General features: G+C 42.6%; 4 protein-coding genes across 6 annotated transcripts; 3 read left to right on the forward strand and 1 right to left on the reverse strand.

The window, feature by feature from the left end:
- Positions 1 to 5924: 5924 nt before the first annotated feature.
- On the forward strand, positions 5925 to 13001 carry h6pd (hexose-6-phosphate dehydrogenase (glucose 1-dehydrogenase)). Its single transcript, XM_083668137.1, has 5 exons — positions 5925 to 5954; positions 8236 to 8908; positions 9132 to 9249; positions 9474 to 9743; positions 10160 to 13001. Exons 2-5 carry the CDS (start codon positions 8261 to 8263, stop codon positions 11506 to 11508), a joined length of 2385 nt encoding a protein of 794 aa, XP_083524263.1. The 5' UTR covers positions 5925 to 5954; positions 8236 to 8260; the 3' UTR covers positions 11509 to 13001.
- A 2865-nt stretch (positions 13002 to 15866) lies between these two features.
- Positions 15867 to 17110, forward strand: rbp7b (retinol binding protein 7b, cellular). Its single transcript, XM_083668155.1, has 4 exons — positions 15867 to 15954; positions 16371 to 16549; positions 16733 to 16834; positions 16934 to 17110. Exons 1-4 carry the CDS (start codon positions 15882 to 15884, stop codon positions 16985 to 16987), a joined length of 408 nt encoding a protein of 135 aa, XP_083524281.1. The 5' UTR covers positions 15867 to 15881; the 3' UTR covers positions 16988 to 17110.
- Positions 17111 to 17337: 227 nt separating this feature from the next.
- Positions 17338 to 20295, forward strand: cenps (centromere protein S). The gene is made up of 5 exons (XM_083668156.1): positions 17338 to 17461; positions 17747 to 17870; positions 18494 to 18527; positions 19116 to 19182; positions 19702 to 20295. The coding sequence occupies exons 1-5, from the start codon at positions 17435 to 17437 to the stop codon at positions 19813 to 19815; spliced, it is 366 nt and encodes a 121-aa protein (XP_083524282.1). The 5' UTR covers positions 17338 to 17434; the 3' UTR covers positions 19816 to 20295.
- A 149-nt stretch (positions 20296 to 20444) lies between these two features.
- tardbpb (TAR DNA binding protein b) lies at positions 20445 to 25317 on the reverse strand. 3 transcript variants are annotated; one of them, XR_014554178.1, is made up of 7 exons: positions 24578 to 25317; positions 24241 to 24404; positions 23972 to 24112; positions 23393 to 23563; positions 21838 to 22913; positions 21035 to 21154; positions 20445 to 20742 (listed from the first exon to the last, which is right to left on the reverse strand). XR_014554178.1 is itself a non-coding variant. In XM_083668144.1 (5 exons), the coding sequence occupies exons 1-5, from the start codon at positions 24816 to 24818 to the stop codon at positions 22416 to 22418; spliced, it is 1215 nt and encodes a 404-aa protein (XP_083524270.1). In that variant the 5' UTR covers positions 24819 to 25317; the 3' UTR covers positions 21213 to 22415. The 3 variants fall into 3 exon arrangements, 1 of the variants encoding a protein (XP_083524270.1); XR_014554179.1 differs by having other exon boundaries at positions 20445 to 21154; XM_083668144.1 differs by lacking the exons at positions 20445 to 20742; positions 21035 to 21154 and having other exon boundaries at positions 21213 to 22913.
- Positions 25318 to 25996: the final 679 nt, after the last annotated feature.

Consider the following 25996-nt stretch of genomic DNA (forward strand, 5'->3'; position numbering starts at 1 on the left):
AAGGCCTGAACAATGGCATCACCTAGCAACCGTTATCTGAAGGAATTTCAGAGTCAAGTCGGCTTTGTGGCGTTACGTGTACTTGGACAGGAGAGTCCCTTGAGCTGAGAGCCAAACACAGACAGCCGTCAGTGACAAAGACACCGAAAAATCAACTGAAGAGACAGACATTGTCTTGTCTTATGTTACCATACACGGCCGTTAATCATACAACAGACAGAATGAAGGTTATTGGTTAAAAATGGATTAACAAGTTAAGTGTGTGTTGGACTATGGCGCCTGTTGCACCGTACTTGTGAAAAAGCAGACATTACTCATTTCAGAAGTACGCCTCAGAGGCATGAACACACTTGCAGGCCTTGTTTTGTCTTATGTGCCGATGAAACTTATAGATAGTTGGATTTAAGACTCTCTTGAAATTCTATGTCATCAACAGCATGTTTCTCAACCACAGCTTTTAAGTGTCACACACTTTTTCCCCTTTTAAAACATGTGAGGTAGCATTCAGTGAGTTCTCTTTTAGTAACTTAGTGAGGCTCAGTGAGTCATATATTTAGAGATTGAGTATCATAAAGCAAAGTTTGTCTTCCACTTTCAAACCTCAGAAGTAGTCTGAATATGTCAAGTTGAGCCCACGTTCCATGGAACATGATGTCAGAGATTGTATATACCACTAGTATTAAAATGTTATACTTTAAATAGGCTTTGATATTGTGTAGATCCATGTTATATAATCCATATATATAACCCATGTTATATAATATGCTATATAATATATTCGTAGAGGTTTGAGAATGTTTGACAAACTTTGCGTTTGGGGGGGGACTATCAAATTAAAATCAGGGTACTTAAGAGGCCGTTAGAGTCCCGTTCGCCGTTTTGATGTAGCCACAACAAGGTGCGGCGATCATAGAGGTTTGAAAATGTAAGGCACTTAAGAGGCTGTTAGAGTTCTGTTTGCCGTTTTGATGCAGCGACAACAAGGTGTTGTGTTTCAAGTATGGTAATACTCAGCTATTGCCGAGTGGTTTCTGTTGTCAACCATTCCGCAAAGGTGTCAAAGGTTAACACCCTCTCTGGCACTGAAGTATGCAAATTCACCCATTACAATACAGTCTTCTTTATCCACCTAGGGAGCATGCGTCCTGCTTGAGAGTGGGCACCCCCCCCCCCCCCTACTAGTACCCCCAAACACCCCCTTTCTGCTGGTTCCCTGCTTCTTGGGGTCTGCCAACACAAAAGTACTTCACACTGGGGGCTGGGCCCGCATTTCAAGGGTCACTGAGCAGCGGCAGCATCAACGCAGGGTCATTCAGGCTCAGACCCCCCCTCCCTCTCCCCTCCCCACTCCCCTGCTTTTCTCTCACCTCTTGTGGTATCAGCAAACAGAGAGGTGGAGTGCCATTGTGAGTACCGGGGAGTTTTTGTGTAATGCCCACACGAAATGTGCCTACTGTTTTTCAATGGTTCTCACGGTTATAAGGCACCGAAAACCTTGTTAATCAATGATAGATTAAAAAAAAAAAACACAAAAAAAAAACCCACACTTTTAATTGAAGTCTTAGTCTCTGTAAGTGTAAGTCTTTAAAAGAACGTTGAAGACAGAGACAATGTGAGTACTGAATAGAAGGACACAACGCGTTAACTCCAATTTAACTGACCCCCAGCAACACGTTGTCAGTATAGGTTGAGTTAGGTCAGTCCTGCAGAATTTGGAGGCCTCAGTATAACTCTTTCTCTACTATTGACTGCACAATAAGTAAAGGAATTAAGAGCCTATCAGCCAACACCCTCTGTGCAAGTCTGAATACATCAGTGAAGGCTGGTGGAGGTAGAAATCTAATGTAAGCTCAATGTAATACATGGCATGGAATTAGTAATGGTATCAAACATCCTTGTAATGCATGGAATGGAACACATGTTTGCTAATTCCATTCCATGCATTCCAATGAGCCCGTCCTCCGATTTCTACCTCCACCAGCCTCCACGACTATACATCTACACTACACATACTACCTACATAAATGCTTCATTAATAATCTAGAAGCAAATATCATGCCAGATAATCGGACGGCAAAAGGGTTAAGCCACATTTTGGAAAGCACAGGCTGTAAAGACTTATTATAACACTGTTATAATAATATATTATAACAATTGTTATAACACTATTCAAATGTAATTAATTTGCTTATAAACATTTTGTAAAGCATTTACGCAGGACTTATTAAGGGTCTATGAAGGCCTCATTCAGTGGGACCGTAGTGGTGTCATTCTGAAGAACACTCAATAGGAGACCCATGTATTGTCTGTCTTACAATGTCCTCTTGAGTTCCCCCAACTGAAACATAAGTCTTGGCTCCACCCCGCAAAACACTACCTCTCACAACTGGAATTTGGGCGGTCAGCCTATGTGTTACATGTGACTTATTTCTTGGAGTGAAGCATTCAGAAACAAAGGAAAGAGCCTGTTCAGACACGTCTCACTTCACGGGGGCAAGAAATGCGAGCATGCAGTTGAAAACACGACTAAAACATTACTCACAGATAAGGGAAGTCTATATTTGTCTTAACGCTTTGAACAGCCATCATCGCTGCCAGCATGGGGTGACCTCACCTATCAACGTGGATTGGTGGGAAAGAGCAGAATCAAAGACTTCTGGATGAGTGATGGTTACATTTCGACAAAGCACAATTATGGAGGACATTTTTGTGGGTATGAGGTTAAAGGTACAGTCCAGGGTAGAGTTTCAAAATTTAACTGCAATGTACAGTTACTCTAAAACACAGTAGAGTAACCAACTAGTCTGCTCAATTCAATTTAGATTTGAAATAATTAGACAAGGAAAACTGGTCATAAATGACAATATGTTAAATTCATCATGTTTTTTTCTGAATGGGCTTCAGTCCACTGTATCAGTACATCACAATGGTTCTCCCCTTGCATTGTTGAGTTGTAGTTTGTGTATTTAAGTGGGAGCCCTGTCTGGCCCCCAGAGCTCTGCAACTCTCATCTGGTAATGGCTTTAGAGTGGGGGGACAAGAGCACAAATGAGAGTGAAATGTCACTCAGTAAAGAGCTGTGGCAAATGTGATGTGTGCTGGCAAGGGGGCCTAATAAAGATGACAGCATACATTCATATGCATTAGTGTGTGTGCTCAGCTTGACGAAGTCTGCCCTGGAGCACGAACAAAGGGAAGGAAGGAAGCCAGGGGCTGGGTAGAATGCCTGGGGGTTGGCAGGGGGGGAGGAGAGGGTGGTGGTAGTGGGGGGTGGAGGGGGGGGGGGGTGATATCACACACAGTGGAGCTTCAGTGTGTGTCTTGCGGACCTCAACCTCTCAAGTCTTGGGTTATGACAGCGACAGCTGGGCTAGAAGGCTCTGCATGAGCCTATTCACTCAGACACACACACACACACACACGCACACACACACACGCACACACACACACACACACACACACACACACACACAGGAAGTTCTGTCCTGTTTACTGTTTACATTTCACAGTGGATGGCCTACTTGGGAGGGCTCAGGGGTTTGGTCGCAGGCCTTACAGCTGTGTGTGACAGAGTGTGTGTGAGTGTGAGTGTGTGTGAGTGTGGGTGAGTGTGAGTGTGTGTGAGTGTGTGGTGCGGGGGGTATGTTTAGACCAAATACCTTCAGGGTTTCATTAATCCGAAATTCAGACAGAGGGTAAATTCAGACAGAGGGTAAATTCAGACAGAGGGTAAATTGTGACATTAAACATGTTTAGGTTTGCAGCACTTCTGATTGCTCACATGACCAACAAGCTAGTGAACCTGTGGACAGGAAAGGTGTGTCACTGACTCACGACCTATCCTCTTTGAGCACCAGATAGAAAGAACAATGTGGGCAGGGAAATCATACAGACAAACGCAAATATGACCAAGAAACTGTAGAGCTTTGAGCGATAGAATCGCATTGTCACATTACCACGTATTACATTGTTACTAATTAGTGCATTGGGGTTGACAAAAAAAAAAAAACATAAGTCGAAATCTTTCGTCCAGTAACAACTGCTAGAAGCAGAAAATAAATATAAACCACAAATAACCCTTTCCCTGGAGGTATAACTCATGGTGTGGTCTGCAACAATCAGTGGACTGTTTGGGCAGAAGGGCACCTGCTCTGTTAGTGGGGCCGGCCCTGAAAGATGGCACCAGGCAGCTGATCAGTGAAGCACAGGGGGGCCGTTACACAAGGGGGCTGTTAGGGACAAATGTTTTAGGATGGGTTTGATGTATATGCATCAATGTAGTATGGGCAAGTGGGGGAGTAACAGTAACATGTGATTGAATTGTGTATTTCTCGTGGTGATGTAATTTCTCCTTAATTAAGACTATCAACGCAATGTTCAGTCAGTTTAATTTAGTCAGCATAACAAAATATGTATATATTTTATTTATATATGTTTTTCTTGATAAGCAGTGGATATAAGCTTAACATGTTTATAATGAATGAGTAATTTGTGTATTTGTGTGACTTGAGTGTTTTAATGAAAAAGCTATACTTCAAAGAGTAGGCTGATGAGAGGGCAGTGGTATCAGAAGAATGTCGAAAAACAAAAAGAGCTGTGTTACACCAGCAGGGGGCAGTCTTGTGTAGGAGAAAAAGGGAGTCTGACTTGAAAGTTGAGTCTTGGACAACACAGAGCCCTCAGGTGTCAGGTGCTAGTAGTGCCAAAAGTAGCCTAATCGTAACACGATTATATACATATATATGATGATCTAACTAAGGTAAACTAATATTGTAGTTACATAACATCTAACAGCATTAAACTGTCTAGCGGCACCCCATTCCTCACAGACGGTTAAAGATCGCTGGATTTTTTAATGTTTTAATGTAACATTTATTTAAAGGGATAGTTCAAACTAATTACAAAATCTAATATTTGGTTCCTTGCCCTGAAAGGAGTCTATAGACAAGGACAAACTTCAACAACACTTTGGTTCGGTTTATCTGGGCACTGTAGATACTAACAGTCTGACTTGAATGTTGAGTCTTGGACAACACAGAGCCCTCAGGTGTCAGATGTTAGTAGTGCCAAAAGTAGCCTAGTCATAACACGATTATATACACATATATTATGATCTAACTAAGTTAAATAAATATTGTTGTCACATAAAATCTAACAGCATTAAACTGTCTAGCGGCACCCCATTCCTCACTGACGATTGGATCTTTTAAAACGTTTTTTTATATAAACTTTATTTATATAGGTTAGGATAGTACAAAGAAATTACAAAATCTAATATTTGTTTCCTTACCCTGAAAGGAGTCTATGGACAAGGACAAACTTCAACAACACTTTGCTTCAGTTCATCTGGGCACTGTAACTAACACCTAATTGTTAGCATTTCTAACCAAAACCCAATTCAAATGTCATGGACAAATCATTAAAAAATGCAGTATCATAAATACAAAGGATCTGATTCCTTTGAATATGGCTATGGTTAGGCCTAAGGTTAATGCTAGGGCTTGGGTTAGGGTTAGGGTTTGGGTGAGAGCTAGCCTATATGGTTGGGGATATAACGGGTTATGACTATTTATTTATTTATTTCACGGGTTAGGACTATTCATCTTGTGTACTTTTTCAAATATATTTATTGGACGCCTGCTGGTTCATGACTTCTACAACAGTTTCAAGTCGACGCCTGCACTGTTTTTTCTTATGAAAATATTAAGAAAACTACAAAGTCAAAACATGAAATATGTATTTAAATCCCAACCAATCTGTCCATATTGGATGCTAGTGTAGAAGACTGGATATTTGTACAGCTCTGGTGGCATTTTTAAAAAAAACATAACTCACCATAAGTGTGTGAACCGCATAAACAAGCCTGTGTCACGTGACTGCTCTAGGAAGCGCCTTTGAACAAAAATATCACACACTGTGCGATCATTCGGTGGGTCCGAGTGTTGAGTGCACAGGTATGTTAGAACTTTTCTATCCAAGATCGTTTTGTTCACAAGCTGGGTTTAATCGTTTTAGTGACATGACTTAGCAGACATAGCGATGTTACGATTGTAAATGGACTGAGAACTTGTTATTGGTGGTGGATATAAGGATATATCCTTAGCATACAACTGAGCCGTACAGCTCGTTAGCAGGTGGAAGTGTCAGACATGCTTTTGTATGGGCATAGTGATGGCCATGCACATTAGCGCACATGGTTTTCAATAGGCCCTTCACGTGACATAATGCAGGGTCAGTCATGATGACAAGTGCATCATATTTGAAAGGGGTATTGTTTTTCTCCCGTTTTTCTTATCAGAAACATATCGAAAGTGATTACTCTACAAGGGGAAATGGCATTGGGGGGGGGGCGGGGGGGGGAGAGGTAGACATGAGCTGGGTTAGGGCTATTATTGTGTATTGTTTTATTATTCAAATAGGATGTGAAATAAACAATGCGAGAGGAATACAAAAGTATAGCTGCAATGCACAGGTGATATATACTATTATAAGAGCCCTATGTCTAATTAAGCTAAAGGGATGGTTGAAAAATGGAACCATTGTGTTACTGTCTGTGTTGAAAGTAGATACTGGTAGCCTATTTTCAGGCTACTTATTGGCAATAACACAGACCTATTATTATTATGGCATGATCAAACATTTGAGATAAGCTCAGATAAATGAACAAAAAGGGTCTCCTTCCTTTTTTGATCATCTGATGAACTCTATAATTTCTTTGAACCGAGCCAACAAAATGATCACTGTTTTGTCAGGCCGGGCTCATGGGTTTCACTGTCAAACATGGCCTGGAGCAGAGGGTGCATCTTCTTTTTTCAGAACAGAACATTTGAGAAGTAGGCGTAGATTAGTTAATGGTTTGTTAGTGGACTGTCATGAGTTTGGTGCTGCTGTCCACAGAACATGAAATAGTTCTGGAAATGTTGACACAGTAGTATCTTATCTTCTGTGCACAAGGACAGAGTTGACTTTAACAATGAGTGATTCTTTGTGGAAATTGGAACAAATTAAGCCCATGAAATCGTACATTTTCTTGAAATTTAGGCGGACACCACACAATACAATGTCCTCAGAGGATTGGATGGGCCTGTTTGAAATGGCGTTAAAGGGGGCTTGAGGAAGCACAATCTCACAAATCGAATATCATGGTCCATTTTCACACTAAATGTTGTACTGCATGCATACCATTCATTTTTATGAGGTAGGCTCAGGCCAAGGTACAGAGAGTGCAAATGTCCTGAGGATCCAGGATCCTGATTATCTGGAGAGCACCTCTCCCAACTTCTGAATCATTGTCAACTGAACCCTAAATCTCTGATAAATGTCTCCAACATGAGCAGTGGCATTATCAGGGAGACTCAGCAGCATTGATCTTTGTTGTTTGCTTTGAGTGAAGGATTTCAGATGTTACGGTCAGTCGGTTGGGCAAACCACTTACGGTAAATGACACAACTGTTTATCTTGTAAATGTAAACATTAACAAAGAAAACATTAACTGAGAATGTGTTGAGAATGTGATGTCTTCCGAGCCAGAACTTCTGTTGGAAGATTCCTGTTCAAATGTTGCAGTTCCTGGTACAGCTTCGAGCAGCAGACCCTCCCATTGCCAAAACAAATATGCCAACGCATTACAGTATGAGTAGGATACCTCCCAGAAATCCTGCTTGCTTTGGCAATAGACCAATGCTGTTTACAGGTTACAAGCTACACAAGTTAATATGAAATAGTCTTTGGAGTCATTGATGTAAATAACATCTAATATTATATGTAGTGTCCTGTAGTAAGAATAGCTTATTCTTATACAAAGTTATGTGACCCGTATTGTACATTTTACTCTTGATGGGAGATGGGAGTACTATAATGTGCCCCCATTGTGAAATCTCACCTGTAGATATCTGTGTTAGTGTAGTCTTGGGCCAACCAGATAACAGTGGATTGAGTAACTGTGTAACTAGGATCGCAGAACATAAATACCTCTTACTTTAGTCTGCCAGATCAGACGGTCTGCTGCTCCACAGCCTTTGGGAAGGTATTGGTGTCCTTGTGCAAGTAATTTAACCCCAGAATAGCCTCCAGGTCACTAAACTCGGGCTGACCCGAACGGGTCCTCTCAACTGTGGTGTGTGTGGTTGTGGGGGAGGAGGGGGGGGGGGGAAAAGAGGATAAATTCCTGTCAAAACGGAGGACAAGTAACATCTTATTTGTATTATTTTCTATTCCGCTGCTGTCTCCCTCTAGGAGCTGAGCTGTGTTGGAACTGAGCATGGGGAAGGTTGTGTGGGCACTGCTGCTCCTGGCCACTGTGTGTGCCCCGGGAGGCCATGCTGAGGAGGGTGGCGACGCCCAAACCCCGGGACACGTGTCGGTGGTTATCGTGGGCGCCACAGGTGACTTGGCTAAGAAGTACTTGTGGCAGTGCTTTTTCCAGCTGTACATTAGCCAGGTCAGTAGTGGCCACAGCTTCTCCTTCTACGGCGGGGGACTCTCGTCAGCGGACAAGGCCACGCCCGCGCTGTTTGAGATCCTGAAGGAGGTGAACTGTACGAAGGACCTGTCCCTGGCGCGCTGTGCCCTGCTGAAGGACCAGTTCCTGCATCTGTCTCAGTACCAGCAGCTGAAGACCACGGCTGACTACCAGGCCCTGGGCCAGCACATTAAGGAGCAGATTGAACAGGAGGGCATGGTGGAGACCGGCAGGCTGTTCTACCTGTCGGTACCAGCCTTTGCTTATGCAGACATTGCAGACAAGATCAACAACAGCTGCAGACCGGCTGATAAGGCGTGGCTGAGGGTGGTGCTGGAGAAGCCGTTCGGCCATGACTTCAACAGTGCCCAGGTTCTGGCCACTCATCTGGGGCATTCCCTCAAAGATGAGGAGATGTATAGGATTGACCACTACCTGGGGAAGCAGGTGAGGTAACCTCCAGAGACTCTCGTCAGTCCCCCGTACTCAGGCTTTATATTTGATTGTATGGATGATATAAATTAAGATTATGTATGTACAGGTATGTATACATGGTTATCTTCTGTCTTTTTATGAGCTACCCTAAAGCAATTTCCTAACAACAGGTGTGGCAATAATGTCTGGAATTTGAGGTAAAATGTTGTTTTATATAACAACGGTCTTTCAAAAGGTTGTCGCTAAGATTTTGCCGTTCAGAAGGGAGAACAGGAAGTTTTTGGATCCGATCTGGAATAAGCATCACATTGAAAGGGTGGAGATTGTACTGAAGGAGACGTTGGATGCCAAAGGTAGCATTTGGACCAATCAATCATTTTACAGACGTTCTATCCTGATATAATACTTGTTTACAATACTGGTTTTATGAATGTTCAACATTCACACATGTTGACTGCATTTATACATATTGAAAATATCCTATCTTCATGAATAGCTTACAGTTAATAATTAATATATTCATTAAATCAAGAAACATGACATTGTGTATGCTTGTTGTGTTGTTCTGTTCCCGTAGGTCGTATTCCCTTCTATGACCAGTATGGTGTGATCAGAGACGTGGTCCAGAACCACCTGACAGAGGTCATGACCCTGTTGACCATGGAGCTGCCAGCCAATCTGAGCTCCAGCGAGGAGGTTCTGCGGAACAAGCTGAAGGTCTTCAGTGCCTTGCAGCCCTTGGACAAGAGCCGGGCTGTCATTGGCCAGTACCAGGCATACAATACAGAGGTGCACGAGGAAATTAACAAAACCAAGGAGCACTTCAGCCTTACCCCTACATTTGCTGGTAAGTTTAATCATAAGCCTTAAGTTAAGGCTGGTCAATCAATGTATTTCTATAGCACTTTTTTACAGAGATGAATGTCGCAAAGTGCTTCACAACGAGAACAATACTAAACATTATGAACAATCAATACAACACAAACAATATGAACTAACACTGAACAATAGACCCACAAAAAGCAAGCCAAGCAAAAAGAGATTTAAGCAAGCCAAGCAAAAACATAGGGCACAGTGGCAAGGAAAAACTCTTGAGAGGAACCAGACTCCTCTTCTGCTCCCGGCCTACTCCTCTTTCTACATGGACACAGGAGGAGTTTAAATTGTTTGTGTGTGTGTGTGTGTGTGTGTGTGTAGCATGTATGACATGGATGATTAGGGTTATTTATTGATAAATCTAAAACGTTGTTTTTGTTTTTGAAGGTGTCATGGTTCACATCAACATGGCCCAGTATGATGGGATGCCAATCATTCTGACCTCAGGGAAGATGCTGGACGAGCGCGTTGGATACGCTCGGATTCTGTTCAAGAACGACGTCTTCTGTGTCCAGAACCTCAACAGCATCCACTGTAAGCCCAAGCAGATAGTGTTTCACTTTGGTCATGGCAGTCTGCAGTACCAAGCTATTCTTGTGAGTAAGAACCTGTTTAAGCCAGAACTACTGGACAAAGAGTGGGAAGAGGTGACCGAACACAAAGATATAAACGTATTAGGGTTGCCCATCTCAGACTACTATGTGCAGCACCCTTCGGTGCAGAGGGAGGCTTACTCAGAACTCATCACCCAGATCTTCCATGGCCAGAAAAACAACTTTATCAGTGCTGAGAACCTGCTGGCCTCCTGGGGATTCTGGACGCCTCTCCTGAACAGCCTGTCCACTACCTTTCCCCGCTTGTACCCCGGCGGCGCCGACAACGCCAACATGCTGGATTTCCGCCTGCACGGACGCGAGGTGATGTTTGCCAGCGATGTCCTGGTCCTGATCACTCAGGACCACGTGGCCAGATCCACGGCCGACAACTTCCAGGTGATGCAGGGGAAGTTCCGAGGCGCTGTGATGGTGTCGTCCTGGGCGGAGGGGCTCATCGAGAAGCTGGCGGCAGACCTGCAGACAGCAGCGGAGGAAGCTGTGAGGGAAGGTGGAAGCTTCCACCTGGCCCTCTCTGGGGGTTCCAGCCCCATAGCGCTGTTCCAGAGGCTGGCCCAGCACCACTACACCTTCCCCTGGAAGGACACCCACCTGTGGATGGTGGATGAGCGTTGTGTGCCGCTGACGGAGTCCGAGTCCAACTTCTACCTGCTGCACGACCACCTGCTCAAAAACGTGAGGTTGCCCTACTTCAACATCCACCCCATGCCGGTGCAGCTCAACCAGAGGCTCTGTGTGGAGGAGGACGGTGGAGCGCTGATCTACGAGAAAGACATCGCCCAATGGGTCAACACCTCCAGCTTCCACTTTGTGTTGCTGGGCATCGGCTACGACGGCCACACCGCCTCACTGTTCCCAGGTAACAAGGTTGAGGGCCATGGGGACAGCCTGGTGGTCCTCACTGAAAGCCCCGTGAAACCTCACCAGCGGATGAGCCTCACCCTCAGTGCCATCAACCGCGCCCACAGGGTAGGGGTCCTCGTGATGGGCAAGGGCAAGCATGAGCTGATCACCCAGCTCAGCCGAGTGAAGGACGACCCCAATAAGTGGCCTGTCACTGGGGTAAAGCCTGCTAGCGGCAAGCTAATTTGGTACATTGACTATGATGCTCTTCTAGGCTAGGTAGGGAACTTCACAGCAGCTTTGGGGCTCTGTGGAACTGTGGCAATGGAAATCTTTTTTTTTTTGCTGTATTTTGACCAAGAATGTAAAGTAATGATATTCACTAGTTTTGGGCACTTCACACAACAAGCTGAATCAAGCGAAGATGTACTGGGCAGGCCTGGTTACGTATTCCCCATAATTGCTGAAACAGGGCTGGAAAGGGCAATGTGAAGGGAAAATATCCAAGCCAGCACAGTATGGTTCCTCTTGGTGTCTTTCAAGAAACAAGACACAGGTAAATGTGCCTTTGTGTGGGTGAGAGAGTGTGTGCAAGTAAGTTAAACAGGTAGCATTGTGTATGTTTACCAAATTTACATCTCAGGAAAGTAAGATGGATATGTAAATTGTCAAAGGAATCACGAGTGATTATTGAACACTTATATATGTTTTATATAAATACATTATCTTCACATAATTCCTCCCTCCCCCTACCACATGGACCAGTTCTTCCCAACATACTATTGTATTAAAAGGATAGTTCACCCAAATTACAGAATCACATTTTGTTCCTTAATCAATTATTTGGTTCTAATTTTGGGTCCATTGACTTGCATTGGGTTTTGGTGAAAAAAAAAAAAAAAAAAAGCTAACAATTCTCTGTTAGTTACAGTGTCCATAGGCCTTTCAGGGTAAGGAACCAAATATGTGATTTTGTAATGTGGGTGAACTGTCCCCAGGGGACTTGATTTTAACTGTGAATGGCCACTTTGCTGCTGTATACTGTAGCCCCTTGGCACGTACGTTTATGTTTGTGCTTCAATAGCAAGCTTGTTCCAAGGACGTGAACCAAACGTACATTTAGAGAGTCGGCCTACTGTTGATGACACGACCAGACAGCACATTCCCAAGTATTACAACTACTTTTTACCTTAATTTGTTTGTCTCCTTTATTAGGCTTTTGGTCTAACGAAGTACATTTAATATGTCCCCTTTATTTGGATGTCATATAATTGCAGTTACACAGATGTACACGCCATCTGACTTTTTAAGTGTGCTATTGAGTTAATTGGAGTTTCAATTGTTACTGAAAGTGCCTCTTTAGGATATTGAGATTGTTGATGAATTATGGTCCAACATCTTGACCAAGTTTGCCTTATTTATGAAGAAAATAAAATTCTAAGTTAACATATACTTTGGATAGTTTTATTAGCTGAAAGAGGTGGGTGAACAAAAATGCAATTAAGTTTTAATTTTCAATTAGGTTTTAATATTCAATTAGGTTTTAATTTAGTGTTTGTACATCTGAAAGCCCTGAGGCTCATGATCATTCTGAACATTGTGAATGAAACTGTGGCTTGTTCCATATCATGTAATAGATACACAAACAGGCTATAAATAATGGATTCACAATTTTTATCTGGGGATTAAATGTCACTTTTCTACATACTGTACACAAATGTAATAGTTTTACAGTTTGACGCTGAATAAATGAATGGAAATCATCTACAGCTTTCTCAACACTTGAAATTCTGTCGTTTTTTACAAGGAGAAAATGAGGGATGAGAGAAAGAGAGAGGGAGAGAGGAAGAGAGAGGGAGAGAGGAAGAGAGAGAGAGGAAGAGAGAGAGAGGAAGAGAGAGAGAGAGAGAGGGAGAGAGGAAGAGAGAGAGAGGAAGAGAGAGAGAGGAAGAGAGAGAGAGAGGAAGAGAGAGGGAGAGAGGAAGAGAGAGAGAGGAAGAGAGAGAGAGAGGAAGAGAGAGGGAGAGGAAGAGAGAGGGAGAGAGGAAGAGAGAGGGGGGAATGTTTAAGAATCTTGAGTGCTTATAATCCATGTGTGTAATAGTGGCTTTAAATGTACAGTAGCAATGAGAAGCCAAAAAGATTCCAAGCAACTCAAAATGTTAAATTTTACTGAAACAAAAGTATCACCAATAGAGTCTGGTAAATGTAATGCATATTTAATGTCTTATACTTGAAGATGAGGATTACCAGTATTCTAAAGATTAAATGTCTCTATCAAATTACGAAAATTGGATAGAGTGAGGACCTGTAGGCAGTAGAACAGCCGTCATGTACTGTGTTACATGACAGTATCACCTGCTAGTGTTGGCTTGGAAACCGCATGACTTATTGATGGACATGTGGTGCACACCAGGGGAGGCTGGTGGAGGTAGAAATCGGAGGACAGGCTCATTGTAATGCAGGGAACGGAATGAGGAATGGTATCAAACACCTGTGTTTGATACCATTATCTAATGGTATCAAATATCTAATTGCAATGTCAACGTGGAGCAGCTATGGAATGGTCTATGTATTGTTCCCTCTCAGGTCCAGGCCGAACAGTCTCTGAGTTAACCAGACCACTCCCTTCGCCAGGAAAAATGCTGCAAGGAGACATGCAAAATGCCATTAGTTCTCTTGCAAGAGACACGTTGTGCCTGGGTACAACATGTATGGATTTTCTTGTTATTTCTTATAATATTAATTATTATAAAAGATCACAAAATTTTAATCTGAATGATTCTGAATGTTTTACCTGTACTGAGGATACAAGCACATGACAAGATGAAGGACAGGTAGTACAGTTCTGGAGTTGTCTTCGCCTGTGAATCAAGTATTTCATGAATAAAGTATTTCATGCTTTATGTACATTTCTCTAGTGCATAAACATTTCAGAATCAGAACCTTATTGTACATGCAAATAACTGTAGCTAACACTTAACATCAAGGTATAATTTGTGGCGTTTGTAAAGCGTTTCTAATTAGTTAGTTAGAACTAATATTTTCTTTTAGTTGTTGGTAGAGATTATGTTACATCACTTTGTGAGGCTAGGGCAAGTGTGCAACCGGTTTTATCACACATGGTCCACTGCTTACACACGCCGCTGCTGTCAGAGTCAGGATGATGGAAACCAGTCCCTGGCTGAACGACAGCACTCCGAACACGTGGTACGCTGCCTTGAAGCTCTCCGGCACTGGCTCTATCAGCGTGAATATCACTGCGAAACCTTGGGAGGCGTTGGGGTCCGTAGATGCAGAGGGGTCCAGTTACCAAATAAATCATTAATTGATTTGTGATCCAGTGCTTTTCAAATATCTGAATACCTGAAGTTTATTGCGGGAGTGAATAATGCAGTAATCCCAAAATCGGAGAAAACTGGGAACAATCAAGCATTATCACCGCCATCAGATCGATATCAACGCAGCTTTTGCCATTTTTTATGCTAATCAGTTTAACGGAATGCATACCTCATGATTCGTTTAAATTATATTTAAACAAGCATGATACGATGTGTTTATAACCTACCTGTTGCCATAAAGGTTAAGACAATGAAGGCTACTAAATTGTTCAGAAGAGGGTGCCGGCAGAATCGAGAGGAAGTGGGTCTACAAGGGATATACAACTCTCAATAAGAAACAAACTCTATGAAAATATGTAACACGCAGCTAAAATGATTCATTAATATCAGTAATTCATATTTATAACGGTTATATGGTTTATAGCCTACTTACCTTGTCAGAACATAAAATTGAGGGACGAGAACTAGTACCACAAACATCGCATTAACTATTTGACTGCAAGTGAAATGTTTACAACAATAGCATTAGATTATGAGTATTGTAAACTTACAATTTAAGCTATATGCACTTCGCCAACTTACAATTTTAACCTCTGATCTCTTGGAAGCCATCTGCTCGTGTGATATGCCATGTATACTAAGGTGTAATGAAGCATTGTCCTTATGCATTCTCAAGAGAATCAATCAATAAGATAATCAATAAGATGGTTATATCCTTTTCCTTTCAAGGTTTGCCGACGACTACCCGACCCTGTCCCCAGGCTACTTCTGTGGTTTGCGTGCGTCCCTATACGGAAAGGAACTGCTGGTGCGCGACATTGCATTGAGGGGTGCTTTGTTCACGATTCCATTCAGGCTTTTAGCCAAATTGTTATTTTTTTCCAATCAGGGAAGATAATGATTATTTCTAAGTTCTCCTGAACTCAGGGATGACGTAGGCAACAATTGATTCTATTTGGAATTAGAGCAATAAACCACCAACTTTCGTCTAGTGCCCTTTACGCGCGCATACGGTATTTATTTATTTGTTCGAACATCATTAGTACAAGGAACATATGGTGGATGCATTACGCTCTATTGTGAGACTCTCTCAGGAAAATAATATTTCCTAATGTTAATGTGCAAAAAGTCAAGTTCCGTCCCCCAGTGTGCTTCCATTGTACGACTGAAATAGAAGCGTGCAAGAGACTATCACCCCTGGCCTACATTAACACGCAATTGGACATCCCACATTGGAGCCTTTAAATGTCTTCCTTCCAACTAAAAACGTGTCAATTCAAGTTTTGAAATTGTCAGGCGAATATATCCACCATGCCGGTCGATTACAGTGGAACATGGGACATGTTCAGTAGTGACAACTTTGAAGGTTACATGGTTGCTCTCGGTAAGTTATCTTTTTTTACTCTTGTACTACTACTTCATGACAATAAAGAAACATTTGGAGATGACTTATGTCAATTACAGTATTTCAATTTAGTATTATATTCACTTTTTTTTTTACTTTATGAAGTAATTTATTCTCATTTATATTTCATTTTCATTATTTTGATCTTCTGGTTTTGTTGTAGTTGATGCGATGTATGAATATGCATTAAGATAATGTAGATAATGTTTTCCTGTTGTTCAACCTGACAGATTAATTCTGCATCAGCAACACATTGAGAAAGAATAAAGAAAATGTCTCCTCGTCTCAATGCTAAAAGATAATACATTATGTTGAGCAACAGTAGAAACTCATCTCCGGTAATTGCAAGGTCTAGTTTCGAAATGTGTCTAAAGTCATCTCCTTCCAACACACAGGCATAGATTTTGCAACACGGAAGATTGCAAACTTGTTGAAACCTCAGAAGGAGATAGAACAAGATGGGGACTCCTTCACCATTAAAACACTCACTTCTTTCAAAAACTACACACTCTCATTCAAGATTGGAGAGGAGTTTGAGGAGGTGACCAAATCGATGGATAACAGAAAATGCCAGGTGAAGCCCAATCAATTAGAATCACCTCACCAATTCATCAATATCATCGCAACACATTTACACTTTGAGAAATATAAGTCAGAGTTTATTGTGATACATGTTTAGGGCAATGTGTTGATCATTTGGAACAGCCTGCATTTAAACCCTGCTTACACACTAAGGTAAGGTTGCTTCTGTCCACAGTCAACTGTCAAGTGGGACAATGACAAACTGGTCTGTGTCCAGAAGGGAGAGAAGAAGAACAGGGGATGGGTGCATTGGATGGAAGGAGGAGAATTACACTTGGTGAGCTCTTGTCCTCAAACATGCATTTTGACTACATTAAACATTGTCAACAAGAATGAAGCCCTGCATTTTATAACTTTATATTTGTTTCTCTCTTAGGAACTCAAGTGTGAAGACAAAGTCTGCAAGCAAATCTATAAAAAGAGTGCTTGATAGTTATACTTTAAAAGTTGTTTCTGTTGCCACTGACATTTCATTACAGTAACATGGTTAAAAAATAACAGCAATTCCCTCATATAAGCTCATTATTCAAGAATGAAATACTATATTTTCATAACATGAATAGTTATGCGAATGAGCAAAATGTGGCCATAACACCTACAATCTGCATGATAACTCTCATTCATTTTGTCCATAGTTTCAAAAAATAAAATATTTGATTATCTTCAATGATGTGTGTGTCCATGATTATTGTACGGGCCTATAATAAACGTCAGTGAAGGTTGTAGTACTCCGGCCCAGCAGGTGGGGCTGTACTGTTGCTTCTGAAACGCTTTCTGAGTGATCGGTAGTAGATGGATTGCCGCGCGACTTTTCAAGTCCACAACAGCACTTTTTCCCCAACAGGCTAAACTTAGCAAAGTTCACGAACAGAAGAAAATGGACGACGAAGACACACATCTTCAGGTTAATATTGCTAATACTTCTTGAAGTGTTCTGAAAAGCTAGCAACAACAGAGTCGGTCACCCTGGTCGCTCTGTTAGTCTGTGATGGTTGGTCGCTGTCTGATCAGTGAAGGACGGTGACGGAGAGCAGTTTGTTCAGTCGCTTGCTACATTAGTACAATCTTGTTGCAACTACTGTCATTGATTGATTGTATGTATCCTGGATCTGTATAAGTAAGAAACTGGTCATAGTTTGACAGGGTTGATGCAATAACGAATTCACTCAATCACACTATCTGACCACAGAGACTGAAAGCAGCGGTCCACTACACAGTGGGACGACTGTGTCAAAACATTGAAGAGGATCATCAGACGGAATTCAGCAGGCAGGTTATAGCAGCTATAGCTGAAACAACCTTCAGGCAATGCGGTGAGTTATATTAGAAATATAGCCTAATACAGGGGAGGCTAGTCGAGGTAGAAGTCGGAGGACGGGCTCATTGTAATGCATGTAATGGAATGAGGAATGGTGTCAAACGTGTTTCATATCATTTTTGATTCCATGCCACGCATTACAATGAGCCCGTCCTCGGATTTCTACCTCCACCAGCCTCCACTGGCCTAATACAAACGGACACATAATTCAATCAAACCCAATTTGAAAAGTTCATACTCATTACAGAGGATGCATTCTTCTGCTCTAGCTGACAATTAGTAGCTGATAATTAGTCTAGGTTTGCAATAGCTTTCTTAGACCCACCGTCCTTCTGTGACAACATTAGTACCATACCAGTACTTGCATACCGGATTAAACTAAACACCAAGCCCTTGATAAGGTGAATCAGGAGTGTTGGCACCGGGCTGGAACAAAAGCATGCACACCCTGTAGGTGCCCAGAAGCAGGATTGGATAGACCTACAGTACAGTATGTTGTATCGTTTTTTGGGGACATTTTTCAATAGACTCATAATAGCAGTACCTCTGACATTGGCTGCTTCATGTTTAGGATACTGATGTTAATGACATTGTTCTCTATCATGATCTTCTCCTTAGATATTTTTGCCAAAGACTTGGAGGCCTTTGCAAGGTAAATGTCTTTGTATGCAGTTATGTTTTAAAACCTCTGTTGATCATCCCCACCACACATGCAGGGTATTAATGTGTACACTTGTGCAGTAAATAGGAAAGCATTTGTGAGCATCAGGAGCCCCACTAAAGACTATGACGATAAAAGTTAAACGTTATACATTAACTTTAGTCAAAGGAAATAATGAAGCTAAATGTTCCACTTGCTTATTTTGTGGTCACTGCATGTCATCTTGACAGCATGTGAGAACAAAGTTGAGCTGAGAAATATATTGTATCTGTGAGGGCAGTGTTTACCCTCCTTTGAAGGTTCTTTGAAATAATCTCGTGACCGTCCAAACAACTAAGAGATTTCCAATATTTGAAATAATCAAAGTAGAGTAAACAACGGCCTCTGGCACAGCATGTTATTCTGATATTCATGTTATATACGAGATGATCCACTTTGACTTCCTCCCTACATTTGTTATGCCACACAACCCGATTGTAAACGTACGTGTGTCTGTCTCTCTCTGTGTGTGTGTGTGTGTGTGTCTGTCTGTCTGTCTGTCTGTCTGTCTGTCTGTCTGCGTGCGTGCGTGTGCTGCAGGCATGCCAAGAGAAGTACAGTGTCTGTGGAGGACGTGAAGCTTGTCGCCCGCCGGAGCACAGCCCTGGTGAGTAATGGTTCTGTGACATCATCACCTCCGTATCCAATGGTAACCAATGAAATAACTGTAATTGTCTCTAATTGACTTGAACCGTGTCCATACTACAGTGGTAAATAAGCAGCACACACCGCCGCACCGCAGGGCCCCAGTCTGATTGGGTGAACAGTGTTGAGCAGGGCCCCAGTCTGATTGGGTGAACAGTGTTGAGCAGGGCCCCAGTCTGATTGGGTGAACAGTGTTGAGCAGGGCCAAAAATACCTCATAACTCAGAATACTCTCCAGCATGTTTTTTTTTTTTTTTTTTATTGTACTTTGACTTTTTTTTTAAATATATGTTTTAGGGCATTTCTGCTTTATTGGGATAGAGATAGTAGAGATTGACAGGAAGGATGGGTGAGAGAGAGAGGAGGGGTGACATGCAGGATATGTCGATGGCCAGAATCGAACCAGGGACCTTGCGATGATATGGCATGCGCTTTAGTGTGCTACGCCTGAGTTTATTCACTTTTTATTTTATTTTCCCAGTCCAACTTCATACAGAAGAAGAGTGAAGAGCTTGCCAACACCAACCAGGAGCAGAAGGACATGAAGAAGAAGAAGAGGAAGAGCAGAGACACTGAGACAGAAGCCATGGAGTAGGGACATGTAGTCTTTTCACATGACTGACACAAGCTGAGCTGTAACGTGCCGGCCTGCTTATGAATTATAGCATTGACAAGAGTGCTGGAAAGGACTACAAACTGAAAATCTAATATTCTAGCTCACAGTTGGCTCCATAGTGTGTAAAGCCCCGGTATAGAGCTAATCAGCCTGTCACATTGCACACTACAGGGCCTACATGATCTATACTCTGCTGGCTCAGATATTTTCTTCTCACATCACCCTCTCCTGCACTATTACAGCGACTACGGGAGATTCATTTATTGCTAGGAAAGAGCGTTAAAGCTCAATTTAGCGGTGTGAAATGGGTGTACGTGAACCGTCGACCCCGTCCAGAAACAAGCCCTGGATACAACTATTTATAGCCTTTCCTCGATTGTTAGGAACACGATCCCTCACGTCCTCTAAAAGCATTGGAGGAGAACATCCGAGAGGAGGAACCCAGGTCTGCGCCTCCAAAGCATCGAGGAGTCGTGTTCCTAACAATTGAGAAGAGGCTGAAGGGTTGCTTCTGGGCGGGGGTCGCTCATATGGTGTGACGTAATGGAGACAGACCAGTACTTTATTTGAGACATTCAGACATCGCAGACAGCACACGAAGGGTCAACTGGCATGAGCAATTTGTAGCACACATTTATTGAAAGCTCTGCATCATCCAGCATGTGGTACAATGTGAAAAGCTTTTTTATTGTAAAAATGTAAAATAAGCACCGTTTTTCAACCATATTTCTGTATGAATACTGATTAATAATAATAATAATAAATAAATAAAAAAATCACTTTATTCATCGTGTTGTATAATGGTCGTCAAAAACATGCTACGATGTTGTGTCATCATGGTTCCTGGGAACACAGCATTAGTATTACCTACACCTGTTGGTGCTTCATTGTGCATGTTATCTGCCCCTAGAAAAAATACAGATAAACAGCAAATGTTCCAAACAATGCATCTAAATTAGTTCATTGATTAAAGCCAAATTGGACACCAGAGGCTACTAAGCCTTCGATCATCAGTTTTAGTCAGAACATCTATGGCCTTCTATGCATCGTCACTGGAGAAAGATAAAAAAAAAAAAAATACTACAACTACTTCTACTTCAAATTCCTTTGAGAGAAATTACCATACCAAATTTACTACTCAATTACACCTGCCAATTTATGTTAGATTTCAGAGAAGTAGCAAAAATAAAAGCACTACCCCACTTCATGTCTGAGAGGGCCACACATTGAAACAGGTGGGACTTCCTTCTTCATCCTTGGGAACACTGCCTTCAGTCTGGGTTCAGACGGAAACCTCGGTCAGCAGTGTCCAAGGTGCCTAGATATGTGAATTCACATTTTAGATTGTGGCAACTCAAATGACAAAAGTAAGCATATCTATTCAAACAAGTTTTATTAGAGAACTCCCTTCATTTGACATGTCTTGGAACACCTTTTGAAGCACACCGAGATCTACAAGGAATCGTTGACAACCACACCACTCGACGTTCTCACACAAACACTCACGTCCCCAGTGGCCTCAGCAGGTGTCATCCACATCAAGTTCACACTTACAGATCAGATCAATAACAAGGAAAGAAACCAGACACACCATACAGCATTCAAGTCAGGTTATATAAGCAAGACAAATATTCATCACAACATTCCACACTACAATGGATACTACTTCTGCACTTGATCAATATACTAAAAAGGAAGGTAGGAAAAATTGCAAAGATAAAAAAAGAGATCTTGAAGTACTAGTTAGTGAAATGTCCATTTTAGGGAGGGGGGAGGCGCTTGTAGCATCTGCAGTTTTCCATTCACACTCACAAAAGCAGTCATATTGGGCTCTTTCATCGCACAACCAGTCCTTTTCACGCTTTTTCTCTCTCCGTTCGTTCGCTCACTCAACGACTCACTCTTCGCCACAAGCCATCCTCAATCGCACTCATGAGTTCTCAAAATGTCAGTTGCGCTGATCTTTCCATTTTAAAAAGTGGATAAAAATGAAACACCCACCGTCTCTTAGACCATGCGGAGTGAAGCCGTTCTTTGATGGCAAAGCATTTACAGGTGGGAAGTAGGAGTGATACTGACATCACCCAAAGAATGCTGCCAAAGAGGAGCTTCTTCCCGGGAAAATGGTAGAGAGGTGAACTGCAGAAGAGATTTTAGTGAAGGCTTTTCCATAGAACTTGACTGCAAATAAAGTTGCACTTAAAAACATTTAAGTTTCAACCAGATTCTTTCCAATGCAAGGATTGCTTTCGAAGATACATTTGAATGGTGAACCAATGATTTCTCATGCATTTTCAGTAACAGTACAACTCACAATACATGCATTAAAGAATCCAGTTGAAATTTGTCAGGATAATACAAACTTAAGAACAAATCAATTGGACATCAAAAGTAGCACTTAAGTTTAACACCCTGGTAAACAATAATTCACTTCAAACACTTTCTAAATTAAATCTTTTGCATTTTTTCCAAATGTACAAAACATTTCACAAAAGCGTTCAGATACGCAATAGAACACCAAAAAATAAATGTTGAAAAGACATTTCTCTCACAATACTTACCATTCACCCTTACTTAACTTACATCCCCCACCCAGAAGACTTAGACTCCATGCTGGACCCAAAACCTGAGCTAAACCCACTCCCACTGGTTGAGTTAGACCCGGTACCCCACCCTAGGCTGGCTGAGCTGGTACCGTAGTTACTGTTACCGGTACCAAATGACTGACTCGCCTCCCTACTGGAGGTCGTCTGCCCGGTGGCGGAGGTGCCAGACGTGGCCCCGGTCTGCCCTTGCTGGCTAGCCAACATGCCCATCATTCCCCAACTGCTCTGAAGGGCCGCCTGTGCTGCTGCCATCATGGCGGGGTTCAGGCTAAAGGAGCCAAAATTGGCCAAATTGCTATTGGAGCTGCTCCCCAACCCCGTACGGCTACTGCCAAACCCCTGCGCCCCGAAACCGTTCCCGAACCGCCCAGCCCGATCCATTTGCCTATTGCCGTGTTTTGGCTCGGCGTTTGAGATGTGCACGCTGACGCCCTTAATAATCAGGTCCTCTCCACATAAGGACGCCGCAACCTGGAATGAAAAGAAGCACGGGGGTCAGCGAGGCGTGAGCAGCAGACTCTTCTTGCAAAGAGACTGTTGTACAGTTGATTCACTTACTTGATGTATAAATGTACTTGTTGTAAGTCGCTTTGGATAAAAGCGTCTGCTAAATGACTTAAATGTAAATATAATACAAATAAGATGACACATATGCCATTTAGATGACGCTGTTATCCAAAGCGACTTACATTGCAGTGAGTGCATACATTTCAGTATATATGGTCCCAGCGGGAATCAAACCCACAACCTAAGCGTTGTTAGCGCCGTGCTCTACCGACTGAGCCACAGAGGACCAGATCAGATGTGCATGTGACAGGGGGTTGCAATACAGGCGATGCGTTGAATCTGTCAGACTGACCAGTGTGTCACGTTGACTGGGAGTGTGCCGTTTGCGGCCCACGGAGATTCTAATTCTCTTATGAAACAGCGGCGCGGGTTTGACACGGTACCTGGTCATCAGCGAAGGTGACGAAGGCAAAGGCACGGAAGGGCTTGGGGATGAAGACGTCGGTGACCTCGCCGTACTGCATGAAGAACTGACGCAGCTCGTCAGCAGACATGTCCTCTGTGCAGCGGCCGACAAACACTTTCCTGCACCTCAGAGGCTCATCTGGGCCTTGCTGTTACACAAAAGAAAAAGACCTCATACAGTGCCTTCGGAAAGTATTCAGAACCCTTCACTTTTCCCCACATTTTGTTGTGTTATACTCAATTTAAAATGGATTGATTTAAAATTATCAATCCACACACAATACCCCAGAATGACAAAATGTAATTTTGGAATTCATATTTGTTTTTATTGGGTCTCTGATTTGCATAGGAATCAATTACACACTGTGTGGATCAGGTTATCATTACATATAAACTTTACCAAAATAGCATACTGTACAATGACATGCATAATGACGATTAACACTGGTAGTCTGAGCTGTGAAATTAATTAAAAAGTTTAAACCAAAACACAAGAGTAGGGCAATTGTCCTCTTGCTATAAATGCTGTATATTACACCCCATGCATTATACATTACCTTAGAGTTGGGGAGCTTGCAGTCACACCATCTCCCGTCAATCATGTGACGCTGAGATACCACCTTGTCTTGGGTCTCGTACTCCGTGAACCTCACAAAACCAAATCCTTTGGAATTTCCAGTCTTCACATCTCGTTTCACCTAAATGGGGGCAGGGAGGGGATTCATTAATTACTCTGTGGCAGTGAAAAGCTATTCGTACCATTCAAAGCTTTAATAATTCAAACGGGTGACCGGATTAATTCTTAATGTGAATGTTGAAACCTTACCTGGACCATAATGACTTCGCCGAAGGTACCGAAGTAATCTTTCAAGTCCTGTTCAGATGTTTTCCATGGCAACCCAAGTACAATCAGATCAGAGGTCTTCATATCGCCTCTCTTCACCTTCACCGCGGAAGACGCGTCAATCTCGTCCATCTTCCTTTTGTTGTCTAAATCAAGGATCATTCATTCAGGAATCAATCAGATGTTAGAACATGTGTCCAATACAATCCATGTATTGTTCTATTGTTGCAAGGCATCACGGGAACTAATTATGTGAATAGGTTTAGATCAGAAGCGGAATATGGGTGAAATGTTGCATGTGATCTAGCTAGGTACGTACCTTTGGGATAATTTACAACAAACACTAGATTGCCCCAGCCGTTCTCTGGTGCATGAAGAATGCCTTCGACCAGACGAACTCCTCGCATGCACTGTGATACCGGGCTCCGGAACCGTAGGCCACAGGCCCCTGGGAACTGGGCTGCCACTGTTGAAAGCAGAACTGTGCCATCATCTTCGGACGGGATCTCCATAGGCTCCTCATTCTCCTCCTCGGCTACGCGAATGTAAACCTCTGCCATTTTGACCCCACAACAAAGCCTTTTCTCAACTAAAAACACCGCACCAGTTGAACGAGTAGCGCAGACGGCGAACGAACGCGAAAAGGCCCACAAAAGATGTTGGCAAGCGGCCTGGTTAAGATGTATGAACTAAATATCCTAATCTCGAGTCCAACCGTGTTCGTAACGAACTGCGCCACTGAGAGCGGACAGCGGTATGGTGGCGGACGGCGCAGCTGCTTCGGTCCCGTGGTCCTTTGTTCGCTGGGCGAGCTGCTTAGCTTTGTGTCATCAACACCACACGACGACCTCGCGTTAGCAATGTGGCTTCGACGAGCTGGCTTGCTCGCTGCGTACTGTCGCGTTGACGTCGAATTTCTTGTAAGACGAATTCAATCCGACAACTTCGAAATAGACGATAACACTAAACCGATGTTTTTTTTTTACCCCCTAACCAAGCATGCAAGAAATGTTCCAAATACAGAGCAAGTATTTAACTACGACTGTAGAGAGGACCGCTCCGGTTTGTAAATCAAAATGGCGTCGTCCAAGTCATGTAGGAAGTACGTCATACCCTTGGAACATCTCATTTGTAAATAGGTTATGGGTGTTGTGAATCGGTCATTCATTTTGGAAAAATAATAATATGTGTTGTAAGAAAATGTGATATTTATTTTACTTTGTGTATACGCTTGTTGCAATGTGTAAATCAATGCTACCGAGTAAACGCCATATTTGATTAGAATATCTATCTCATTTCTCCGCCCCCCCCCTTATATCCGGATTTTATGTGAGAGTCCAGCTTCAAAAAACAACATACGGACTTCCTGTGACCGCCAGGTGGGGGAGCGAGCGCCGCCACAGCTGTTGAATGTGAATGTGCCGTCTCATATGTCACCCCACCCTTCCCTGCACACACACAACCAGACCCACCACGCATGGCATCTGAACCTATGGACAGTGTTGACCAAAGCCATACAATCTATTAACAACTTTGGAGGCACATGATTTAATTATATACGACCTCTGAAGGTTAAGTACAGTATCGGAGCGATGATAGACATGTGTTTTACTTACGTTGATAATCCTGTTGCATTGCATTAGTCTCTACAGTCCTCAGTCCTCTCTTGCTCTTCCATTTTAATGTTTGAACTTCTATGGCTGTTTTTCCCCCTGTATTGCATGTGTATGAAAGTCCA

This window comes from Argentina silus (genome assembly GCF_951799395.1).
Source record: "Argentina silus genome assembly, chromosome: 4".
NCBI classification, from domain to species: domain Eukaryota; kingdom Metazoa; phylum Chordata; class Actinopteri; order Argentiniformes; family Argentinidae; genus Argentina; species Argentina silus.

Excerpts from the sequence above, each read along its gene's own strand:
- h6pd (XM_083668137.1), top strand. The coding sequence starts at position 8,261 with ATGGGGAAGGTTGTGTGGGCACTGCTGCTCCTGGCCACTGTGTGTGCC. Across the intron at positions 8,909-9,131 it reads ACCACTACCTGGGGAAGCAG|GTTGTCGCTAAGATTTTGCC; the intron begins GTGAGGTAACCT and ends GTCTTTCAAAAG. Across the intron at positions 9,250-9,473 it reads GGAGACGTTGGATGCCAAAG|GTCGTATTCCCTTCTATGAC; the intron begins GTAGCATTTGGA and ends CTGTTCCCGTAG.
- rbp7b (XM_083668155.1), top strand. The coding sequence starts at position 15,882 with ATGCCGGTCGATTACAGTGGAACATGGGACATGTTCAGTAGTGACAAC. Across the intron at positions 16,550-16,732 it reads TGGATAACAGAAAATGCCAG|TCAACTGTCAAGTGGGACAA; the intron begins GTGAAGCCCAAT and ends TTCTGTCCACAG. Across the intron at positions 16,835-16,933 it reads AAGGAGGAGAATTACACTTG|GAACTCAAGTGTGAAGACAA; the intron begins GTGAGCTCTTGT and ends TTTCTCTCTTAG.
- cenps (XM_083668156.1), top strand. The coding sequence starts at position 17,435 with ATGGACGACGAAGACACACATCTTCAG. Across the intron at positions 17,462-17,746 it reads ACGAAGACACACATCTTCAG|AGACTGAAAGCAGCGGTCCA; the intron begins GTTAATATTGCT and ends ATCTGACCACAG. Across the intron at positions 19,183-19,701 it reads CCCGCCGGAGCACAGCCCTG|TCCAACTTCATACAGAAGAA; the intron begins GTGAGTAATGGT and ends TTATTTTCCCAG.
- tardbpb (XM_083668144.1), bottom strand. The coding sequence starts at position 24,818 with ATGGCAGAGGTTTACATTCGCGTAGCCGAGGAGGAGAATGAGGAGCCT. Across the intron at positions 24,113-24,240 it reads GCGAAGTCATTATGGTCCAG|GTGAAACGAGATGTGAAGAC; the intron begins GTAAGGTTTCAA and ends GCCCCCATTTAG. Across the intron at positions 23,564-23,971 it reads GCAAGCTCCCCAACTCTAAG|CAAGGCCCAGATGAGCCTCT; the intron begins GTAATGTATAAT and ends TTTGTGTAACAG.